This window comes from Nannobrachium achirus, assembly GCF_963921795.1.
Source record: "Nannobrachium achirus genome assembly, chromosome: 22".
NCBI lineage: Eukaryota > Metazoa > Chordata > Actinopteri > Myctophiformes > Myctophidae > Nannobrachium > Nannobrachium achirus.
The window spans coordinates 22,209,556-22,233,395 of NC_137829.1; the positions used below are offsets into that span (position 1 = coordinate 22,209,556).

At 44.0% G+C, this 23,840-nt stretch overlaps 1 protein-coding gene across 1 annotated transcript; it reads right to left on the reverse strand.

Moving 5' to 3' along the window:
* Positions 1 to 1,059: 1,059 nt before the first annotated feature.
* tmem198aa (transmembrane protein 198aa) lies at positions 1,060 to 23,840 on the reverse strand (the record flags this gene model as incomplete). The annotated part of the gene is made up of 6 exons (XM_080753149.1): positions 1,060 to 1,212; positions 5,069 to 5,385; positions 13,652 to 13,775; positions 14,725 to 14,967; positions 15,784 to 16,022; positions 23,669 to 23,840. The coding sequence occupies 6 exons, from the start codon at positions 23,838 to 23,840 to the stop codon at positions 1,060 to 1,062; spliced, it is 1,248 nt and encodes a 415-aa protein (XP_080609275.1).

Consider the following 23,840-nt stretch of genomic DNA (forward strand, 5'->3'; position numbering starts at 1 on the left):
ATTAATAAGCTTCTTTCAAACTACAACAAGTAGAGTAAGTTTACCAGCTCAGCAGCGTTTTGTTCTGTTTGCTGCTTGAACCATCGCGAGTGAGCGCAGTGAGGTGGTGAACTCTGCTCAGTCTGACGTGCGCTAAACGCGCATCAAAGAAATTACACATCAGATAGAAAGTAGTATTAATTTGGTGTCGGACCTTGTCGTCCTGCTTTAGGAGGACGGGGCTGTGTACTTTTTGCGCGTGCAAGGCTCCAATGAGTAAGAATTTCCCTAATTAAAGTGAAAATCGATTTTACGATTTCCATTTTTTTAAATCTTCCAAAGGAAAAAAACCGGGTTACGATTAAAAATCGATTAATCGAACAACCCTAACTGTAGGCAGCTGTCTGTGATGTGTGATGATGTCTCAGAGATTTGACCAAATCACCTTCTGAACACAATCCGGTCCTGCACAATCCTCTTATAGGGAACGAACGGACACAGTGTCACTGTGCCCTGTCTTCACCAGTGAGACTTCACACTCTACACAGCGCTGGAACCAAACCAGAAAACTGCAGTCGTCTAACAGGGCCGTGATGGAAAAAGCTCAAATGAAGATTCAACCTCATCATGACCTTCAGGATGGAATAAGATCCTATCGGGGCTAATAGGCAGTTGGTTGGTTTGGCACACAAGATTAGGGTTTGACGCTTGATCTCTCTGTGTGTGTGACTGTAAGCACGAACACGAATGTGTGCCACGTACATGTTTGTGTATGTGTGTGTGTGTGTGTGTGCGTGCGTGCGTGCGTGCGTGCGTGCGTGCGTGCGTGCGTGCGTGTGTGTGTGTGTGTTGGTGTATGAGTCAAAATGCAAGCACAAAACATCTCAGTATGGTGTTGCACATAGGTTTCAAATTACTCCCAAGTGCATGTATGTATGTTTGTATGTGTGTGTGTGTGTGTGTGTGTGTGTGTGTGTGTGTGTGTGTGTGTGTGTGTGTGTGTGTGTGTGCGCGTGTGTGCGTGTGTGCACGTGTGTGCACACGTGTGTGTGTGCATGTGTGTCTCAATCCCAGACAGTCTCAGACGCGCACAGGAGGCCCGCTAGGCGCGGTGAGGGGCACTTGGGAGCCGCAGTCGTAGTCGAGCTCTGCCATACGCGAGCGGCTGATCATCCGACCGTGGGAGTACGCCCGCCTGTCCGTCTGTCTGTCTCTGAAGCTCCTGATGTAGCTCTGTGGATGGAAAGAAAGATGCAGATGACAGCTAGGGTTATAAGCCATTTAGACCTGAACACAAATCTGTGTCACTTTAGAGTTGAACCACTTTAACCATTATTTTATGCTTTAACTATTAAAAAATAGCAGATATACAAGCTCACAGCACGGCACCGAGTGCCACGCTGCGAGCTTGTAGATCTGCTATTTTTGAAAAAAATCTTGAACATTATGTGCAAGTCTTTGAATGTTTTTGACCCGATTCCATAAGTGTCTTCTAAATCCTTCTTCTAAATCAGTGGTTCTCAAACCTTTTCATGTCAAGGACCCCCAAAATGACATGTATTTGGCCGCGGACCGGGCCCCCATCTTAAAATATGTTGTGCCGGGGACCCCCCAGAAGCAAATATTTGAGTTACAAATGTTCGCTTTCAAAAAGATATATTCGAAATCACAATTTTTCAAAAATAGCAGATTAAAGCATTAAACTACTGCAGAGAAAGACTTCAAACCACAGAAATGGCAGTGCAATGGAGAGCTGTTATATATCCCTTTCATGAGGTACAGTATATGTTGCACAGAATAAACAAAATCTGAACGATGCAAAAAAGCAGTCCATCAAACTTCAATACTTTATTTGGCAGGCCTGAATTAATATTATATTTGTTATCTCTTTTTTTTTAAACTACTTATTCATCCCTATATTCTGGAGTCAACATTCGTCGGAGGGGGGCATATAGTATAGAGCCATTAGGAATCCAGTCAACTAAGTACAGGTTACAGTAAGTGGATATTTTGACATAAAGATTTTATCTAGGTCAAATGCTTGCTAAATTATTTATTAGAAATTGTCTTCAAAATATTTATATTCAAAGCAACACAACATTGCACCAGTACGTTATTGCTGCATGCAGCAGATGGAGAGTAACTCCCTTAGAGCGGTGGTTCTTCCAGATAGAATGCGTGGTGTAACACTGCCTCGGTATATCCACCCCTGGGGGAGTATCCACATCAGTTCGGGTACGAGGGTTATCAAATCTCTGTGGACGTGTCAGATAAGCGTGGTTTTGGGAAACTGATCTGCAATTACCGTTTACGTCATGTCATGTCTGGCGGTAAAGTGCACAGCACTCTGACTTCAGAGCCGGGGAGGGAGGGGGGGGGATTGCCCTTCCACTATATGGGTGCAAGCTACTGATATACTATACCCAATAGCAGTGGTGTAAAGTAACTAAGTACATTTACTGAAGTACTGTACTTAAGTACAATTTTGAGGTATTTGTACTTGAGTATTTCCAATTTCCAATACTTTTACTTCTACTCCACATCTCAGATCCACGTCACACAACACCTTGCACCGCGAGGCGTTGTGTGCTTGCAGATCTGCTATTTTCACTACTTTTGTGCGACACTTTTGTATAATGTCAGGCTTTAATTTACGGGAAAAAACATACTTGGAGATACCAGGTTTCTACCCGACAGTGACGATATATACATTGAATCTTGAGGTTTCGAGGCAGTCTCTAGGGGGCTTGAGCACCCAAGCGAGGCGCCAGCCCTGAGTGCCCACGCCAAGCGGTGTGTGAAGTCTGCTGCTGCCGACTCAGTGCCATTCGAAGTGCATACCGATAGGGTTGGAATCAGTTCTAATCTACTTCCAAAATGCACATAGTGCTTGAACTGGAAATCTAGCATGTAGGAAACATTCATTATGCGACATGTTTTAGGTAAAGTCAACATTAAATGTCAAATATTTTGATTTGCATAAGTGTACAGTGCTAACGCAACGCTTTCTCTGGTGACCAGGCTTTATGATGTGATGTCATTACAGTGACGTCACCCATGTGTAGCACCCTTTGTTTTCAGAGAACTTGGCAGCCAGTCTATGATGTCAGTCATCTCTGACATCACCACAGTGACAGCATTACAGCATTTTGCTTAGAACGTTTTGGTAGCACTTTACAATAATGACCTGTTATAAATCATTTATAAACATTTATAAGCAGTTTATAGATGAGTAATAAAACATGAACAAACTGTTTATTGACATTTGTAAATGTTTAACTAAACATTTATAACTGTTTTAAACATCATTTACAAGTTATTAGTAAGTAGTAAACTAATCATGAATAAACCATTTATATACATTTGTAAATGCTTACTAAATCATTTATAACCAATGCTAAAATTCACATAATGTGTAGGTAGGAATGCATTTACAAATGTCTGTTAAGGTGACCTCCATGTGTTGTTCATGTTTAATATACGCTTTGTAGATGTTATCAAGAGCCCTAATGTAAAGTGAAGGCTATTCATTGCGACCGTGAGGTCGCAAGTTACTATACAAACCTCCACCGGATGTCCGTCATGTCACATCACGTCACGTCACGTCACGTCACGTCACGTCACGCCACACTTTTGGCCCTACACAGCTCAAGACCTATTTCTTTACTCTTGCTTTTAGCTAAATTTTTAAATCCCTGTGCTGCTAATTGACGTCCGCACTGTTCTGAAATTGTTATTTCTCTGCTTAATTGTAATAATTTTAATTATTTCTTTTTATTCTGTATTTTTTATTTTATTTTACTGTTTCTCTGTTAAGCACTTGTGCTTCATTTTCTGCTCTGTAAAGCGCTTTGAGCTGCATTTCATGTCATGAAAGGTGCTATACAAATAAAGTTTTATTATTATTATTATTACTCTTATCTCTGGCACCGTTGCCCCTATCCATGCCAAACTTTGCACACACTCCTTGGCTGCCAAACCACAACCTCCACCCCTGATTTCTCACATGCCTCTCTTCTAGCGCCACCATGAGGTTGCTTATCTCCTTACTGGTTATTTATATCTGTCTGTTAATGTGGCCTCCTTGTTTGTTCATGGTTATGCTTTGTAAAACATTCCTTAAATATCTATAAATCATTAGTAGATGTTATCAAGAGCCCTAATGTAAAGTGAAGACTATTCATTATTTACAACTGTCTGTTAATGTGGCCTCCATGTTTGTTCATGTTTAGCAGTTTGGCAAGTTTGGCATGGATAGGGGAAACGGTGCCGGAGATAAGAGTAGGGCCAAAAGTGTGACGTGACGTGATGTGACGTGACGGACAGACTGACGGAGGGACTGACAGACAGCCGGGGGAGGTTTTCATAGTAACTTGCAACCTGATGGTCGCAATGAATAGTCTTCACTTTACATTAGGGCTCTTGATAACATCTACAAAGCGTATATTAAACATGAACAACACATGGAGGTCACCTTAACAGACATTTGTAAATGCATTCCTACCTACACATTATGTGAATTTTAGCATTGGTTATAAATGATTTAGTAAGCATTTACAAATGTATATAAATAGTTTATTCATGATTAGTTTACTACTTACTAATACCTTACTAATAACATGTAAATGATGTTTAAAACAGTTATAAATGTTTAGTTAAACATTTACAAATGTCAATAAACAGTTTGTTCATGTTTTATTACTCATCTAGAAACTGCTTATAAATGTTTATAAATGATTTATAACAGGTCATTATTGTAAAGTGCTACCAAGTCTGTCGATGTTTTCTTATTGTCCAGTGACCATAACACTACAATATACTGCTCAAAGAAATGAAGGGAACAAAATTAATTTATTTTAATTTATTTGAGTATAGTATACTATACTGTAGTACTGCTCAAAGAAAGCTCAAAGAATTAAGGGAACATTTTGTTCCCTTCATTTCTTTGAACAGTATACATTCTACTTTTTTCTCACATACCCCCTGCAGTACCCTCGCATATCCCAAGGGGTACACGTACCCCCATTTGAGAGAGACACACAAACATAAAGCGAGACCCTTTTTGGGGTCGTTCCGGGCAGAAACGTACCGGCGACAGCACGTCCCCGTCGAAGCGGCGCACAGGGTTGGTCTTGCGGTGGTAGCCGGGCTCGGTCTGCGGGGGCGGGGCCTTGGGCGGCGGCCCCGCGCTACTGTGGGTCTGGTGGTGGGGGTGGGAGGGGGCCGGGTGGTGGTACTGCTGGTGGTGCTGAGACAGCGAGGAGTGGCCCTTGGACTTGTTGACGCCGGCATTCTGGCTGGGACGCTGCTTCTTCTTCTTCTTGTTCTCCTTCTCCTTCTTCAGGCGCTCCTCCCGCTGGCGGATGCGCATGAGCTGCACGCGGCGCTGCTGTCGACTCAGGACCACTGGAGAGAGACAGGCAGAGCAGGGACGCGTGGAGAATGTTAGAGAGGTAGGGGCTGACATTTCTAAAAGGGCCTTTTGGTGGAAATATCGAAAATAGCAGACCTCAAAGCTCACACGTGCGACACGCGTTGAGACCTTGGAGGTCGGCTATTTTCAGTTATAGATACCACACTGAACTCAGCATAAGCAAGTCAATACTGGAGATGTGGTGTAACGGCATGGCTTTTTACAGAGACAGGGCAATTCTTTCAACATAGGATGCTGCATTCAAGTTCAGAGAGTTTGGACAAGGCACTTCTCTTGAATGCTGCCTTCAGGTATGGCATGGAAAGGAGGCATTTGCATTTATTTCACCATAGTAAAAACTGCATTCTTGGTCTTAAAAGGGCACTGTTTACAGACAGATAAAAGGGCAGGGGCTCAAGCCCCCTTTGATTATGTGTGCACGTGCCTGACAGGGTGAGAGAGAGAGAGGGGGAGAGGGAGAGGGAGGAGGAAAATACTATTATCTTATAAATTGAAATAAGAAGACAATTACGTTGGGGTAAATGAGATCAAGAGATACACAAGCAATAGTGATGGAGAGATAAGCCTGAATAAGCAGAGTAAGATGAGGTTGTTTGGAGAGAGGAGAGCGAGTGAACAAAGGGGGGTCAGAGAAGAGAAGAGAAGAGAAGAGAATGGAGGAATTGTAATGGGGTCAAACTGAGAGACAAACAAGGAATGAGAAAGCACGTCTGAAAATAATAAAAGAGCAATGTATGAGCAAAGAACAGGCAATCACAAGCAAACTTGTTTGTGTGTGTGTGTGTGTGTGTGTGTGTGTGTGTGTGTGTGTGTGTGTGTGTGTGTGTGTGTGTGTGTGTGTGTGTGTGTGTGTGTGTGTGTGTGTGTGTGTGTGTGTGTGTGTGTGTGTTAGAGGATGACATTTGACAGGAATTCCCGTGGGTCCCGTGGGTCCCGTGGGATTCCCGCAGGACAGGAGTCAAATTTGTATTAATGCCAGGATCGGGACGGGACAGGAATGAAAATCAACAGGAGTGGGCAGGAGCGGGAATCATCCCAGACCAGTTCATCAAATCGCAGAAATAAATTGCACAGGAAAGTGAGGTCTTTGAACTGCGAACATTATAAAATTATACATTATATAATAACTAGAAGCTCGGGCGGCCCAGCGTCTAGTCGGCGACCTGGCCAACTCGGAACAATGCAAATAGGGAATGAATGCCCTGCCCTTTAATGCAAACCCCATTATACCTGTTTTCATAGGACCCGTTTTGACCATCTGTCTGCCTGTGTCCATTTACTGTATGCCCATATATGGAGATATCTGTCTGTCTGTCTGTCTGTCGGCGTCCATTTTATGTCCATATATGGAGATCACTGCAGTTATAGTTCTGGGTCCATTTTATGCCCATATATGGAGATATCTGTCTATCTGCGTCCATTTTATGCCCATATATGGAGTATCTGTCTGTGCCTCCAACTGTGTTGCAGACACAGTGCCGGTTCCCCCTTTAATGCAAACCTCATTATACCTGTTGTCATAGGACCCGTTTTGAACATCTGTTTGCCTGTGTCCATTTATGCCCATATATGGAGATATCTGTATCTGTCTGTCTGCGTCCATTTTATGCCCATATATGGAGATCTTTGACCATCTGTTTGCCTCTGTCCATTTATGTCCATATATGGAGATATCTGTATCTGTCTGTCTGCAATCCATTTTATGCCCATATATGGGGGCATTCATGTTATGCCCATATATGGAGAACGCGCGTGCCCGTGGGACGAACGGTTCTCGAGATACGCGGATTACATACATACATACACACTCACAGAGATTTTTTGTTGACTCATGTGGCGTACGTGATGTCAGAGCATTTTATGAAGTAATGTCACAATGAGTCAGAGCTTTTGCCGATTTCCTCCGGAACAGCCTGATGTCAACAATCAGCACTGCACTCCGTGCCGCGGCGGGGAACGCGCGTGCCGAATCTGAAGCCGGTGGGACGAACGGTTCTCGAGATACGCGGATTACAGACAGACACACAGACAGACAGACAGACAGACACGCAGAGACTTCTCGCATTTATAGATAGATTAACATGATATCAAATATAATATGGATCAAAATAGAAAAACATCTGCGCGATCGGGAGCGGGATGTGAACAGGAGTGATTTTGACCAGGAGCGGGATGGGACCAGGAGTCATTGTACATGAGTGGGACAGGACAGGATTTATTTTTTTACTCTGGCCCAGGATTGGGATGGGACAGGATTTTTTCTGCGGGAGTGGGACGGGACAGGAGTGAAAATCCACTCCTGTGTCATCCTCTAGTGTGTGTGTGTGTGTGTGTGTGTGTGTGTGTGTGTGTGTGTGTGTGTGTGTGTGTGTGTGTGTGTGTGTGTGTGTGTGTGTGTGTGTGTGTGTGTGTGTGTGTGTGTGAGAGAGAGAGATAGATTGTAAAATAATAACACTAAGAAGTGAGTGAGAGAGTGAAACAATAAATGGCTTACTGTAACCCACCCTTTTCATTCAAATAAAAATACTTAAGGCAGTCAAAAGCTTTTCAGGAAAGTCCCCAAGCAGTCATAGAGGGGAGCAGGGTGATAGAGAGAGATGTAGAGAGTGACAGAGAGGGAGAGTGACAGAGAGACAGAGACAGAGAGAGAGAGATCCTCTGCTCATATAGAGGACTGTTGAGGCATAATTTATTGTTTACCGCTATTTGTTATTTCCACACTTTCCCCAATAGCAGACAATAATGCTGTAAGAACACTTCCCAATGCTTGTTTGATCTACTGTGTGAGAGTGTGTGAGTGTGTGTGTGTGTGTGTGTGTGTGTGTGTGTGTGTGTGTGTGTGTGTGTGTGTGTGTGTGTGTGTGTGTGTGTGTGTGTGTGTGTGTGTGTGTGTGTGTCTGTGTGTGTGTGTGTGTGTGTGTGTGTGTGTGTGTGTGTGTGCGTGTGTGTGCGCACATGTGCAGGCCAAGCGCCACAGACAGAAAGAGATCTATTGTATTATTGATTGCGTGATTCAAATGTCCAAGGACGGAATAAAAAGGCCTTTTCCCGAGCCTCATTAAAAGAAAGGCTATGTTCTACTGCTTGTGTGTGTGTGTGTGTGTGTGTGTGTGTGTGTGTGTGTGTGTGTGTGTGTGTGTGTGTGTGTGTGTGTGTGTGTGTGTGTTTCTTTGTGCCAGGGCACAGGCACGGGGGGTGTTGGCTAACGAGGTGCCATCTGCCAGGGAAACCGCTTTAATGATATTCCCTTCTTTCTCCCCCTCCTCTACCCCCAGTCCAGCCACATGGTTGGTGTGTGCGTGTGTGTGCGTGCGTGCGTGTGTGTGTGTGTGTGTGTGTGTGAGTGTTATTATTGGTAAGCCGAGGCCCGTGGAGAGGGCTCAAAGCTGAGTTCTAAACAGGTTTGTGAATAAACGGTACAGTACCTTTTATTAAATTTCATTTATTAGACGCACTCAGTTAAAATGTTTGTTATTGTCATTGAAGAAGACCTGTATTTTGTTGTAAATATGAATAAATGTTTGTGCGCGTCTATTGTTTGTACAGTAGAGTGTGTGTTTGCGTGCATGTGTGTGTATGTGAGTATAGGCCTATTTGTGTGCAGTGTGTGTGTGTGTGTGTGTGTGTGTGTGTGTGTGTGTGTGTGTGTGTGTGTGTGTGTGTGTGTGTGTGTGTGTGTGTGTGTGTGTGTGTGTGTGTGTGTGTCTGAGCGTGATGCCCCATAAACCCCATTTTGCCCCACTTTTTCCACATCCTATCCCCTCTGTGACACCCCTCCCCCGGAACACCTGGCCTTTCCATCTCTCCTTGTCCTCCATCCCTCTTGGCCAGGTCCATGGTTCGCAGTGTGCGTGCGTACTGTACGTGAGCGCGCGCATGAGCATTGTGTTTTCTTTCACATGTTATATTTTTGAGCGGTGGTTACACCGTCTCCTATACGTGGCCGTGTGTGTATGCGTGTGTGTGTGCGTGTGTGTCTGTATGTAGCCTGCAGGCCTGCAGTACCTTTTATGACCACACATGTTAAGGGAGGGGCGCTGTTGTTCAGGCCAGGCCAGACCAGGCACACACACACACACACACACGCACACACACACACACACACACACACACACACACACACACACACACACACACACACACAGGGGGGAAGGGGGGGGGTAAACCACCGCTCAGTTCACACGGGTGTGATTTTTTAATCATAGTTGCGTGTTATCGCCGATACCGGGTACACAGGAGGTTCATGTGAAGGCGATGGAAGATGGATATGATCTATATTATTTGCCGACAAAAAAATTAAAGGTGTAAAATAATTGTCCAGACTAACTAAAATGACGTTGTCTTGGACTAAGATAAAGAATAAAAGGCTCGACTATAACTTGACTAAATAAAAACCGGACGAGGTTGACTAAATGTGATAAAAACTAACAAGGGCGATTGAAACTGGACTAAGACTGACATTAAATTAAAAAAATGGCTCATAAAATGAACACTACGACACAGCGGGCTTTTGCTGAGCGCGTACAGCTCTCAGAATAAAGCAACATCCTTGGAGTTAATCTAATTCCAGAGTGTCCAAATGGACAGGTGCATTTGTACACCCTCAGAGTTAGACAAATACTGAGGATTGTATACTGTAGTTTACAGCAGTGGATAGGCAATAGGCCCACAGAGCCTCACTGTTTATAATATTTTGTGCCAGTGACCTCCAAGATTATTGTTCTACAACTGTCTAGACAAGAGTACCGTGGCGTGAAGAGAGTGATCTGAATAGTAATTCTTATTGGGTTTTTCTCAGTGGGTTAACGTCTAGCTATAGCCGGTGTAATAAAACTGTTCTTCATCTTGAGAACCAGTCAGAGGTAATCGCCATGCTGGCTGGACATGGACATGGACATGCAGACAATAATATTACCAGAAACACTAAAAGAGCTATAGCCCAGAATGACCATAACAGGTCTAAATCTCTGACAGTCTACAAATGGGACCAAATGGTTTCATCTGTACACTCTCAGAGTTAAGCTTCATTCCCACCAGACGCGATAAAGATAACGATAACAATATGTCGGCGTTCACCTCAATTATGACAGCTTTATCGTTGTGATGTGGACGCTACGCTAGCTGCCATCCACGTCAAATGAAAATGATATTTTTTTTATCGTTATCGTGCCCAGTGGGAAGGGGCCTTTATGGTGGTCGTTTAAAATAAGAAGGTTTGAGAAACCACTGTACTAGTGGACTTCTATGTGCCATCGTGTCATAGTAAATCAGTGTCATACTATACATATTCTCAAGAGGAAGAAAAAGTCTGACATTCGGTAATGGGGTTATTATAATAAATGTTGGAAACTAAATCTGCCACGGACACATTTGTCCGTGTACTACAGACATATTGATTTGTTGTTTGTTTACAGTACGTACTGTATAGTTGGTATGTGCATCAACACCGACTTGGCTTACTGGTGAAAGATGCCCTTGTTACTTCAGCTTTTTGACTGGATAAATGGACGTTTCCCCGGGGGTTAAGCGGGGGTTAAGTTCATGGGTTTGACACCTGCTCTCCCAGAAGAACACACCCTTTCTTAATGAGGAGGTCTTTGCCCACTGCACCTCCTCTCTGCTCCTCTCAGTCAAAAGCCTTTTTAACGCAGAGAGAGGCACCGCACGCCGTATCTATGGCAACGGACATAACATGTACATATGTTCTCTCTCTCTCTCTCAGACACACACACACACACACACACACACACGTTTGTGTTACTAGATACTTGTGAGGACAACATAATTTTAGGACGGTGATATTACTTGTTTTGCCATTTTTAACCCCAACTCTATCAAGCTGAGAATAGACGGTTTTCCAAATTGTGGAATAAACTCCCTGTCGCACTTAGAACAAAGCTTCCGCCGTGGACTGAAGAGTCACCTCTTCAGACTCACCTAAGCCCATAGTATTTACCGTAGCACTCGCCTACCCCCAATGACTATATTGAAAGCTAAATAGCATTTTTTAGGTTTTATATAACGTTTTTCACTGATTAGATCAGGTAGTAGATAGGTAGTAGATGATAGTAGATCAGGTAGGTAGACCGAGCGGTCTACCTATGTTATTTTGTCTAGATTGATATTGTATTGCTTATTGTATTGATGTATTACCTTGCTTATTGTAAGTCGTTCTGAATTAAGAGCATCTGCAAAATGCCTAAATTATAATTTTAATTGAGCTTGTACACAGGCTATTGTGTACACCAACGCACAACTCTAACACCAACCCCTTACATAACCCTTTAAACTCTAAATGCCTAATCATAACCTCTTAACCCAAAATGAATCGTTTCGTAATTGTAAGCCTAGCTGTAAAAACAACACATTCTCTTTTGCGGACCAGGGAAATTCTCTAATTTTACTATATAATACCTGTAGGAACCTATGGCCCTCAAAAGTATAATACAACCACACACGCACGCATGCACGCACGCACGCACGCACGCACGCACGCACGCACGCATGCACGTGCACACACACACACACACACACACACACACACACACACACACACACACACACACACACACACACACACACACACACACACGCTCTTTCATCTTTCATAGAAATAGCCAAAAAAGCTTCTGTCGTTATATCTGGCTTTCTATTCCCCATATGCTGTGACTGCATGCTGTGGCAGCTGGCCGTTTTATCCTGTTATAACAGACTGTTGTGTGCGACTCGTCCGTAGGCACGGTAGAACAACCCGTGACACACTCTGCTAGACATCAAATGGGCGAGCAAGTGTGTGTGTGTGTGTGTGGGACTGTGGGCTTGTGTGAGCATGAGAGGGAGAGAGAGAGAGAGAGAGAGAGAGAGAGAGAGAGAGAGAGAGAGAGAGAGAGAGAGAGAGAGAGAGAGAGAGAGACATTGACGTTTGACACTGGGTGGATGTACTGTAACTCATATTTTGTTTGTTATTTCCACTTTCCACAACAGCAGATGACAAGAATGCTCCCAGTCTCACTTCCCACAACACATTTCACCAACGGTGTGAGAGTCTGTGTTTGTACAGTATGTGTGTGTGTGTGTGTGTGTGTGTGTGTGTGTGTGTGTGTGTGTGTGTGTGTGTGTGTGTGCGTGTGCGTGTGTGTGTGTGTGTGCATGCGCCTGCTCGAGCGTGTGTGTGTGTGTGTGTGTGTCATACGTGTTGTACTTCCTCACAGAACAGACTATGCCTCTTTCTGTAAATACAGCCCGAGACCGCTGACAAGGCTGGTGACAGCTATAACACACACACACACACACACACACACACACACACACACACACACACACACACACACACACACTTACACACACACACACACACACACACACACACACACACACACACACACACACACACACACACACAGCAGATGCTCCAGTTTCACAGGCATCATGGGGCGTTTTTTTGTTTGTTTTGTTTTGTTTAGTTTTTGTTTCAAAAGCAGTTGTTCTAAAGTATTTGTTGTACTTGCTGCAGATGTGGAAACTTTTATTTGTGGGTGACATGTGACACTTGAAACTGTGGCTTATTGTGTCATTCTGTGTTTTCCACAGCTAGTTTCTGAACGGTTGAGAATTTGATGGAACACCTATGTCTCAACGCTTGACTTGAGATCAAATTCCACGGTGTCTCACTCACTTTTGCGTGAGTGTGCGTGCGTGTGTGCAGGCATGTGTGCGTGTTTGTGAATATCCCTACTAAGCCTAACAAGGCAGAGCAAGGCCCAACTTAGATTCATCGATTGTTGATTTCCCTTCACTTATACTCTGATCAAAGCTTTTGAGCTTGACAAGAAGTTGAACAGTAAAGCAATTGAAACATCAAGAGTGGGCATCCAGCCTATACACAACATCAGCCGAGGTACAAAGGGACGAGGGAGGCAGAGACATGGAGAAATGGAATGGTGTCAAGAAACAAGCCCCTCTGTGCCTGATGAAAAGAGAGGATTCTCCCATCAGAGCATCAGTGTCAGCCTTCTAGTTCCTGCCACGGAGCTGTTAGCCTACATCCAACCGGCTTCCAAGGCTCATTTGGCAGAAGGAGGACGTCTTAAGAGCAGCACACAGCAGTAGGGTAATTAATTAACTAAAACAGCAAAATTGAAATTCATGAACATGGAGTCAAAATGAAAACCAAAAAAAAAGATGAATGGAAAAACATCAAAAGTACTTTTAATAACCTTGCCCAGCAGCATCACTCACCTTCCGTATGAGAGTATCCCTCTGCGGTGACTTTCCATTGGATGAGCACCCCGAGGAGGGCCAGCACAGGCCACACCCCCAGGATGACCCAGGTGAACCAGCACAACGGCCTCTTCTGCGCCACCTAGAGGGGACATGAGTTACAATTTATTAAATTCTTACAGGAGGTGATTGCCATCAAATTCAGGCATGCTTTCTAAACTTTTAATTGATTTGAATCTTCTATGAATGAACTTTGCATTGATTCGAATGTTCTATGAATCTGAAAAGCAGGATGGATTGATTGATTGAATACTTTTTTTGGTACAAAGTACGTTCAGTAAAACCACATCCATTGAAATGTACTCCTTCCTGTTCACCAACCATACCTTTTAGATAAACGCCTTGAAGGGGTTTATTTTCCAGTAATGCCTGCAGTCACTGTTATCATGTTTCCTACATGCTACAAAATCAATCATTTTGACCAAAAATATTGATTTACAACAGCAGAATTCAGCTATTGACTGATCAGAATCGACCATTCAACAAAGCCAGCTAAGCACCACTGAGAAGTTAGGGCTTGATGTGCCAAAAATAGACGATCTATAAGCACACAACGTGTCACTCTGCTACACATTGTGAGCTAGAGGATCTGCTATTTGCAGTGCATAACTACAGTACGTGTAACTCTGGCTTTAGTCTCTCACAGTGCATAGTTCCTTGCCTTTTGTACACAATAATTCACCAAACGTGAAGAGTTCAATAAAGCAGTCAATGCTATCTAATTAACACTCACTTTCTCCCAATGCCACTACCCCTCAACGCACACACGCACACATGTGCGAGCGCACACACACACACACACACACACACACACACACACACACACACACACACACACACACACACACACACACACACACTCAATCTAACTTGAGTCGTAGTGCACTGAGCGTAACAACTCAATAAAGAGATACTTGGTGCTGAAGGTAATTGTGTTTGGGTCAAAAACGCCCACACATAAATTAGTACATGTGCACGCACGTACACGCACATGCACACGCACACACACGCACACGCACACACACACACACACACACACACACACACACACACACACTTACTTTGAGCCTCTCGTAAACGTAGTGGACCAAGGCGAACAGCTCAATGAAGTAGTCCACGGTGACAGTGATGATAGCCGAGCCAAAGGTGGCCGTGGACAGGGTGACAAAGCAGCGTTGCCATTGGAGGGTGAGGACGGCGAATAGCGTGCCGGAGCCCAGCAGAATGCCCAGTGGAACCCAGACCGTCCTGGGATGGTAGAACTCCTCCATCACCTTGAAGAAAGACGAGAGGAGAGAGTAAGAGAGTAAGAGAGAGAAACAGCGGTGTTGATTTGGGATTTCAACAAGCGGCACTTATGTATAATTTTTTATTATCTCCAGATAGAGTGATGTCACTCTATCTGTGTTTTTGGATCAGCCTCGAGCAGCCTCGAGAAAGAAATCCAAAATGCAAAGGGAATACATAATTGCTCATAACAACCACACCAGGGGGTCTAATGAAATACTGTCAACCTCCTAGACACATGAAAACCAGAAAAAGTACAAAACTATGGCAACACCTCTTTAAGGGTCATGATTCAACATCCCATTTTTAACTTTTACCCGAAGCCACGATCGTGTCCATGTTGTGGAAATTGTCAATTTTCAAATGGTTTGTTTACATTCGGTCGTGAAACTAAAATCCTAAAGCCGTTTATTTGCATCAGCAATGAATAGGAGCCTATGGAGAATAGACGCTCCATGATGCTGGCGGCCGAGTTGCATCATGGGATATGTAGTGTTTTCACTCACCAGCCGCTACCGCGTCACCTGTTCACTTGGTAACAATGGTAACCAGTTAACTAGTCTCTGGACGAGATAACGGGGCCCTGGCACAGCACACCCCCCCCCCCCCCCCCCCGCCCCCTTATCACAGATGACAGTGACTTCACTGTCTTCTGGGGACCCTCCCAAAATCATTTGGGGACCTCCCTGGGTCCCCCCAGTTCCCTTTGAAATGTCAAAGGCAACACCAAAGCATCTCAAAGGGCACACCAAAGGTCCGCGGCACAGTGGTTGGGATACCAGTGGTCTACAGTATATACTCACAATGAGCGAGGCCACCCCGAGCAGCAGCCCCAGCAGCAGGCCCACCATGAACAGACCCACGCTGCGGACCAGCATGGTGACCAGGCCACACAGGGTGCCGATGCCCAGGCCGATGCCCACCGACGCCTCCACGCTCAGCTGGGTGTCCATCACCCGCTCCTTGTAGCACAGCATGAAGATCACCACCGAGCCGAACATCAGGCCCGTCAGGAACATCACCGCCTTGAAGCACCGGTATCCTGGAACCCGGCGGAGGAGACCAAACACACACTTTAGATTTCAACCACTTTAACCATTATTTTATACTTTTCAAAAATAGCAAATATATGAGCTCATAGTGCGTGTAGAAAAAAATCATGAACATTTTGTGCAAATGTTTGACTACATATATACAGTATTTTTAAGCGAACATTTGTAACTCAAATCTTTCCATCTCGGGGTCCTTGGAACAAAATATTTTGAGATGGGGGTGATATACAGTAGGAACATGTTTTTTCAGAAGACCATTAGGATTTAGTCATTTTTAGAATCAGCCTCAGGTCTTCATGGCTTAACATACAACAATGACGGAGAAAGAGGACTCTTTCGTGGTCATTAAAGCGTATTATTGTTGTTTCAACTTTTTACCTTTTCGCGTACATTTGTGTAGGAAAAAGTCATTTTGCAGAATTTGCACACCTACATATCGTCGTTGTCGGGTGAAATATGTCCAAAACCGTTCGTTTTGCATTTATCATTTTAAAAATGATTTAAACTGGTGAAAACAGCCGATCTACAAGCACACGTCTCGCGCCGCGAGGCGTTGTGTGCTTGTAGACCTGCTGTTTTCACTACTACTACTACTTGTATGATGATACAGGGCTTTACTTTGCGAAAGAATGTACAAATTTGAAACTTTGAGATACGAGGTTTCCACCCGACAACGACGATATGGAGACGGACAGGTGCACCAGAGTGATGAAGTCAAAGAGCAGAAGAGGGGCGTCCTGCACACCGTCTTGTAAATGTATTAATGGGGATACAACGTCACTCAAACCTTCATCAGGCACAACATATTTTCAGATGGGGGGTCCATGGCCTATTACATATTCATTTGGGGGTCCTTGACATGAAAAGGTTTGAGAAGCACTGGCTTACCCTACAGTACATCCAAGCAGCTTCCACTGACTGAGCTGTGCTAGCCTACATCCAAGCAGCTTCCACTGACTGAGCTGTTAGCCTACAGTACATCCAAGCAGCTTCCATGGACTGCGCTGTGTTAGCCTACATCCAAGCAGCTTCCAAGGCTTGTTTGGCAGAATGAGGACGCTTTGGGAACAAGTTTCAACACTGCGGCATCACTCTACCTCTGTGTGAGAGTAGCCTTCCCACACACATGTTCAATGGAATGGAAAGGAAGTCAAATGAAAACAAATCGATTAGAATGAACTAAACCAAAACCAAATGGAATCATTCAACATGTACAGTTTATGCCTGTTAGAAACAGGCTTTCCTTTGAACCCTGGCAATTTGAAAAACAGACAGACAGGTACACACTGAGGTGATATGATCTCTGTGCAATAATTTCGAAACAACTTTATGAGCCATTCCAGTTTAATTTCATTTGAAATATTGGTATGCCGCACGCACGCACGCACGCACACAGTACAGTACAGTACAGTACAGTACAGTACAGTACAGTACACAATGATTTGTATTGGAGCTGAGATACCATCAACTTTCACTTCCCCCCTTCCCCTCTGCCTCCTGCAGCACACATTGACACAGTGGATATTGATTATGGGTAATATGGGCAGGGATCAATGTGGCTTAACAAAGGAACATGGTTAAGCTGGTCTAAACCCATTCGATAGCACGCTGCCTATTGTTACTGGCACAGCCACGAAAACCCACTTTCATTACAATGAGAGAGAGGGAATCTCTACTGTCCCCTGGCAATGGCTTGAAGGGGCCTAACAGTACTGTAGGATGAAAGCTATGGAGTTTTATATACCGTACATATATATATATTTTTTAACACTATCGACATACAGCTTATAATAAAGAATCATCTTCAATACAACAAAACGTCTCTCCACTTTGATATATACCATCCTCCGACAATTCCTCAACCCTTTCCCAGCTTAGCTCTCTCTCTCTCTCTCTCTATGTGTCTGTCTCTCTGTCTCTCTGTGGAGGGCTCAACATCAGACTGTTATCTTTGTGTAATCAGGCATTGCACAGCTGCGTCCTCCAATACACAGTCCTCTTCCTCAGCCCATGTCGTCCATCCTTCCACGACCGCTCTCCCTTGGATTCTGTAAATCCTTCCAGGCCTCCTTAGTTTTCCCTCCTGAACCCTTCCAATCTTGGTCTTGGTCTTGGTCTGTCGGTCCCTGGTCTGTTCTGCAACCTCCCTTCAGACGTCCTGCTCTAGCTCACTGGTTCCCAAACTTTTTAGGTCGAGGCCCAAAAGAGAAATTAGACGTTTTTGTTTCTTTAAATGCTATTCTGCTAGATTTTAAACTTTGAGCCATCTGTTCTTTTTTTGCCTCTCCTTCTCCCTCGCAGGCCTTACTTGTTCTTCCCTTAGTCCCTCCACCATGCATCATCGCGCACCTCACGGCCCGACTACACCAGAAAATGTGGTCTGTGCGCGTACGAATAGCCCCTGGCTAAACCAAGGAGGAAGTATTTGTGCGAGAGACCAGAGAGTACAAAACGGATACGTGAGTGTACAAAATCGAATCCTATTTTTAAAGCATGCTTATCCGGGGCTCGCGCTATCCGTGAGCCTGGTGTAGCAGTTATCATTGATATATACTGGATCTTTCCAAAAGCGCTGTGTGCACGCAGTAACTTCTACGCACAGACTTGGTGTAGTCCGGCCGTCACTGTATTTATTCCACCCCTATTCTTATTCTCCCGGTAGCCCCAGCCTCCTTCCATCCCTCACTTATCCCCCCATTCTCCCAGTCCAGCCGCTACACATTATACGCCCTCACCCCTTGCCATTGTCCATAATCTCTTCCCTTTCTTCAAACCCCTTGCTAATTCCTGAGAATCCTGATCCACTCATCTCATCCCACCCCTTTTCCATCCCTCCTCCATCCTTATCCTTATCCCCTCTTTCTCACTGCTTATTACTTTCCTCGCTGTTCCTCCAGCTAGGGATGGGATGATATGAAAATTTCATATCACGATTTACGATATTATCGCGATAATCAAAATCCATTATCCTGGGGTGGAACATTTGCCAAAAAATAGCAGATCTACAAGCTCACGACACGTTGTGAGCTTGTAGATCGGCTATTTTTTGGCTAAGACATTTGATAGAGTGAAAAAAAGACAGTATCAAGTACGTATATTATTACAAGTACCTTTTACCAATTATAGGGGGTTTAATTGGTACCAGATATGCAGCTCGGCAAATAAAAGGTGAATTGAACCCAGTGCATGACAGAGGACGATATCACAATAAATTAAATCTCTCTTAAATCTACGTGTTTTTTATCACGATAAACGATAATATCGCGTATCGTCCCATCCCTACCTCCTGCTAATAGACCTCCCTCACCTCCCAACCCATCAGCGACCCATCCTGCACAAATCAAATAGCTCTAATGTCGTATTAGCCTTTATGTAAATAACAGTGGCTGTTTAAGCAGGCTATTTAAGAGGCTGAGAAAGCAAAACCACACTCTGTTACAGGTAGACTCAAGCACCAGAGTTGAAATCCATAACTCTTCGCAAAAGAAAAAGTGACTTTGAGATGTCCACAGATCACAATGTAGTGGTACGGGTACCATGTTCCACTTCCTGCCCCATGAAACAGCCATTTATTTTGGTCTCATAGATTTGACATCCATGCTATCCAATACTAGCATTTCAGTGTTTCTGAAAAACAGATGCCTTTTACTCCCGCAATATGCAATCACACAGAGTACAAACTATCAGAGAGGATGCGAGAACAAATTACTGTAAGAGAGAGAGAGAGACAGGAACAATAGATGGAACAGGGGCGTCACAAGGGGGGGGAAAGTGCATGGGACTGAGTTACTAGGGCTCAAGGTGGAGGGGCCTTAACTATTTTATACTTTAGCTATTGAAAAATAGCACATACCGTATACAAGCTCACAGCACGGCACCGAGTGCCGTACTGCAAGCTTGTAGACGGGCTATTTTTGAAAAGTCATGAAAATGTGTGCAAATCTTTGAATATATGTTTTTAAGTGAACATTTGTAACTCAAATATTGCTTCTGGGTGGTCCCTGGAACAACATATTTTGAGATGCGGGTCCACGGCCAAATACATGTAATTTTGGGGGTCCTTCACATGAAAATGTTTGAGCACCACTGACATACAGTAGAAACATAGTTTTTCCAAAAAACCTTAAAAGGATTTGAAATATTCATAAGACTTGCACAAATGTTCACGATTGCCATGCTGTGAGCTTTTATATCTGCTATTTTTCAATAGTTAAAGCACAAAGTAATAATGCGTTCTCGTTGTACCCATGGCCCAGAATTTGGTGCGACACCCCTGGGTGAGAAGAAAGTAGAGGATGATTAAACTCAAATGATTTCTCTCTTGTTTTTTGATGTGCAGCGACATGATGGGTTTTTGCTCTGTTGCAGTGTTCTGCAGGCGTTCATTAAACTGGCTGTTGTTATTTTCTCTCATTAAATACATGGCAGTGATATTGGCAGTGAAGCAGTTTGCTCTTCACACAGCTCGCAATAACCCAGTGGGACCAGCTGTGCACAAGTTCAAACATGGCGGAGTTGTAACATTTGACACCAACAATGTATTTCTTGACTTACTCATTACTAAACTACAAGCGGCTGCATATACGGTAAATACTAATTTGCAACAACATGCCTAAATAACAACTGCTGTTGAAGAATAACACACCGTCCACACCACCACCACTACCACCACCACTACCACCACCACCAGGGCAGCCCTGAGGTAGGTGTTAACCGGATTGCACTCATTAGCAGAACAGCATGCGATCACACATGCAATTTCCTTATTCTGGTGGTGGTTTCATGTAGCCTAATTTTGCTGGTGAAGTGGATATAAAAATCAGCTGTAACTTGTGACACTTCAGAGTGTGGCACCCGATAGTGCTTACTTTAATCATTTATTGATTACCCTTACAGTAATAAAGACTTTATGTCCAAAGTCATTAAGATAAGAACTACTCACGTCGGTGGTTAGCACTTTCTACACTTTTAGTAAGTCACTTGTGTATATCCTTGCTTTCATACATGCACCTAATAGAGAATTGACCTGTCAGGGTCTCTCAGTGGTACATTAAAGGGATATTCCACTTTTTTTTAAAAAGAAACGTTTGCTTGATTCAATATTTAGATATTTGATATTCATTTTATCAGACACTCCCCATCCAGGGCCCATTCCTATACAAACCCATTGTAACTTCAAACTCCATTCATCAAATTTACAATGGGTTTGTATAGGAATGGGCCCTGGATGGGGGATTGGGGAGAACATCAAATATCTAAATATTGAATCAAACAAATTAAAAACTGACCAGGTGTTCACAAAAGCCTGAGTAGACGATAAAATTACCAAAAGTGTTTTATCCCTTCAAGTGGTAGATTGATACTACATAGTTTATTATGTATCTAGTGCAACCAGGTTCAGACACAGCAGAAGAATACAGGCAGCCCTAGTTCTTCATCCCAGACAAGTCTTTGTCTCTACAGTATGTGCCTCATTCCCCCAAACCCTGCCGGCTGCAGTCATTTAGTTGAAAGACTGGAACTTTGTGTTAGAACTTTCTGTGTCTTGCTCACTAAAGTAACAGCAGTAGATTGGATGCGTGTCGTTCTCTTTTTCTTCAGACAGTGGGTAGTCCGCTTAACTCAGTATTTCTTTGGACACTAGAAATGATGAGACAGGTTCGGGGATGGGGAGTTGTTGGGGGTGAGCGATGAGCCTAAAAGGGGAACTGCTGCTGAATTTGGGAGATTTGTTTTCTTCCCAACACCTAATCGCACTAATGCATAGCCCTGCGACGTAAAAAAGAAGTGAGAAAGATGGAATGCTTGAATGACAGCTCTCAGGACGGCTTTCTGGCGATATGGGGAAATATACTGGCTCATAAAGCAGTAGCAGTAGTATATCTAAAAAGGATTTGGTGGTGGAACAATAAGCAAACATGACAAAACGGCAACGTCAGCCAATTCAGTGCCAAATAAATTCCTTCCCTCGACAAGCGATAAGAGAGATGAGATCAGATGAGATCAGATGAAACGATGAGAGGAGAGGACATGGAATTTGTGTAAACTTTCTTAATCTATGGATCCATAACGGTCTGTGTGCCAATTAACTAATGGGTTCCCAAGTAAAACGCATACTTTTTAGGGCTGGGGTGGTATGGATGGATGGATGGATGCGTGCATGCGCGTGTGTGTGTGTGTGTGTGTGTGTGTGCGTGTGCGTGTGCGTGCATGCTTGAGTTTCCCTGGGGGTGTGGGCAATATTTCAAATGAAATTAAATGGAATGGCTCATAAAGCTGTTTTGAAATCATTACAAAGTGATCATATCAGCTCAGTGTGCGCATGCGTGAATGTGCCAGCTACCTGTCAGTCTGTATTTTTCAAATTGCCAGGGTTCAAGGAAAGCCTGTTTCTAACAGGCATAAACTGTACATGTTGAATTCCATTTGATTTTGATTTAGTTCCTCCAATCATGATCGAGTGGGCTTGCGTGTAAGGCCCACCCCCAGCTAATTTGCACCCAGCTCTAATACTTATAGAGTTGTACACTGTGGGGCCTTTTCCACCAAAAGAACCTTGGTTCCAGAACCAGTGCCGGTTCAACTTTCTTGGAACCTTGGTTTGTTCTTGCAAACCGGCTTGTGTTTCCACCAGATTGAACCAGAGCCATTGTCCCCCAGTTCAGATGGTGGTTCACTGGAAGTACCAAGGATTTTGTGGTTCCGGTTCCGAACCAACTTTTACGGTTCGGAACCAACTCCGGTTCTCGGTGGAAAAGCACACCTCTCGTTCATCCCATAGGCGGGAGAAAGAACCAGAACCAGTTCTTTGCCGGTGTAAAAGGCCCCTGTGTTTGGGGACTAAATTGGTACTCCAGTCGTGTTGAGTTAAGAAGCACGACAACCCCACGTCTCTGTAAATTGCATCTATATGTTAATTTTCCCTTCACACTCAAAGTACAAGTTTGTAATTTACCCAGATACCTAATGCCTCTGGAAAATGCTTTTCTGTGCCTAACCTATCTTTGACACAGTTATGACTATTGTATAATCGTCAACAGCATTGGTTAAATTATTCTTTACAATGAATAGCCTATATTCCTTGAAGGAAAAAAGCTATAGAAAAAAGCTACCAGTCGCAGATCAAGTCAGTATTCTCTGATGAGTTTCCTTCAATGTGATGATGATTGGTGCCAACCTTTTAGTGATATTCTACACCGTCTTCTGGTGCTACTGTACAATATACAGCTACTTAACCACTGAAGCCCTTTCAGCTATTTGTTTTCATAATGACATGCCCAACATACGGGAGCTAAGCGGAAAGTGGAAAGCAACTTTTGAGTAGGTTTCCTTGTGGATGTCGGAGATGAAGTTCTAGCGATGTTGTAAACAGCAGATGCACCGGTGATCGGCAGTGGCTCAGGGGTAGAGAAACCGTCATTAGAACACGGAGGGTTCCCCTAAGGGTTCCCAGTTCGATCCTGGGCTCCCCCAGAGTTAGTGTCGAAGAGTTGCTCCCGGTGAGAAGGTTGGGGCCTTGCATGGTTTCCTACACCATCGTTATATGAATGTGTGTGTATAATGCACAATCTCTGTAAAGCGCCTTGGATAAAGGCGCTATATAAATGCACCATTTACCATTTACCATTTTACTCACCGAAGAAGCAGTAGATGATCCCAAAGAGGCAACACATGGAGCACACCACGGAGGGCACGATCTCATAGCGCCGCTCAATCTCCTGGTCACACCTCAGCCCCCCCTCGGCCCCACCCAGCAGGCCTGGGGGCGGGCCAAACTTGAACGGCAACAGTTGTGTGGTTGACGTCAT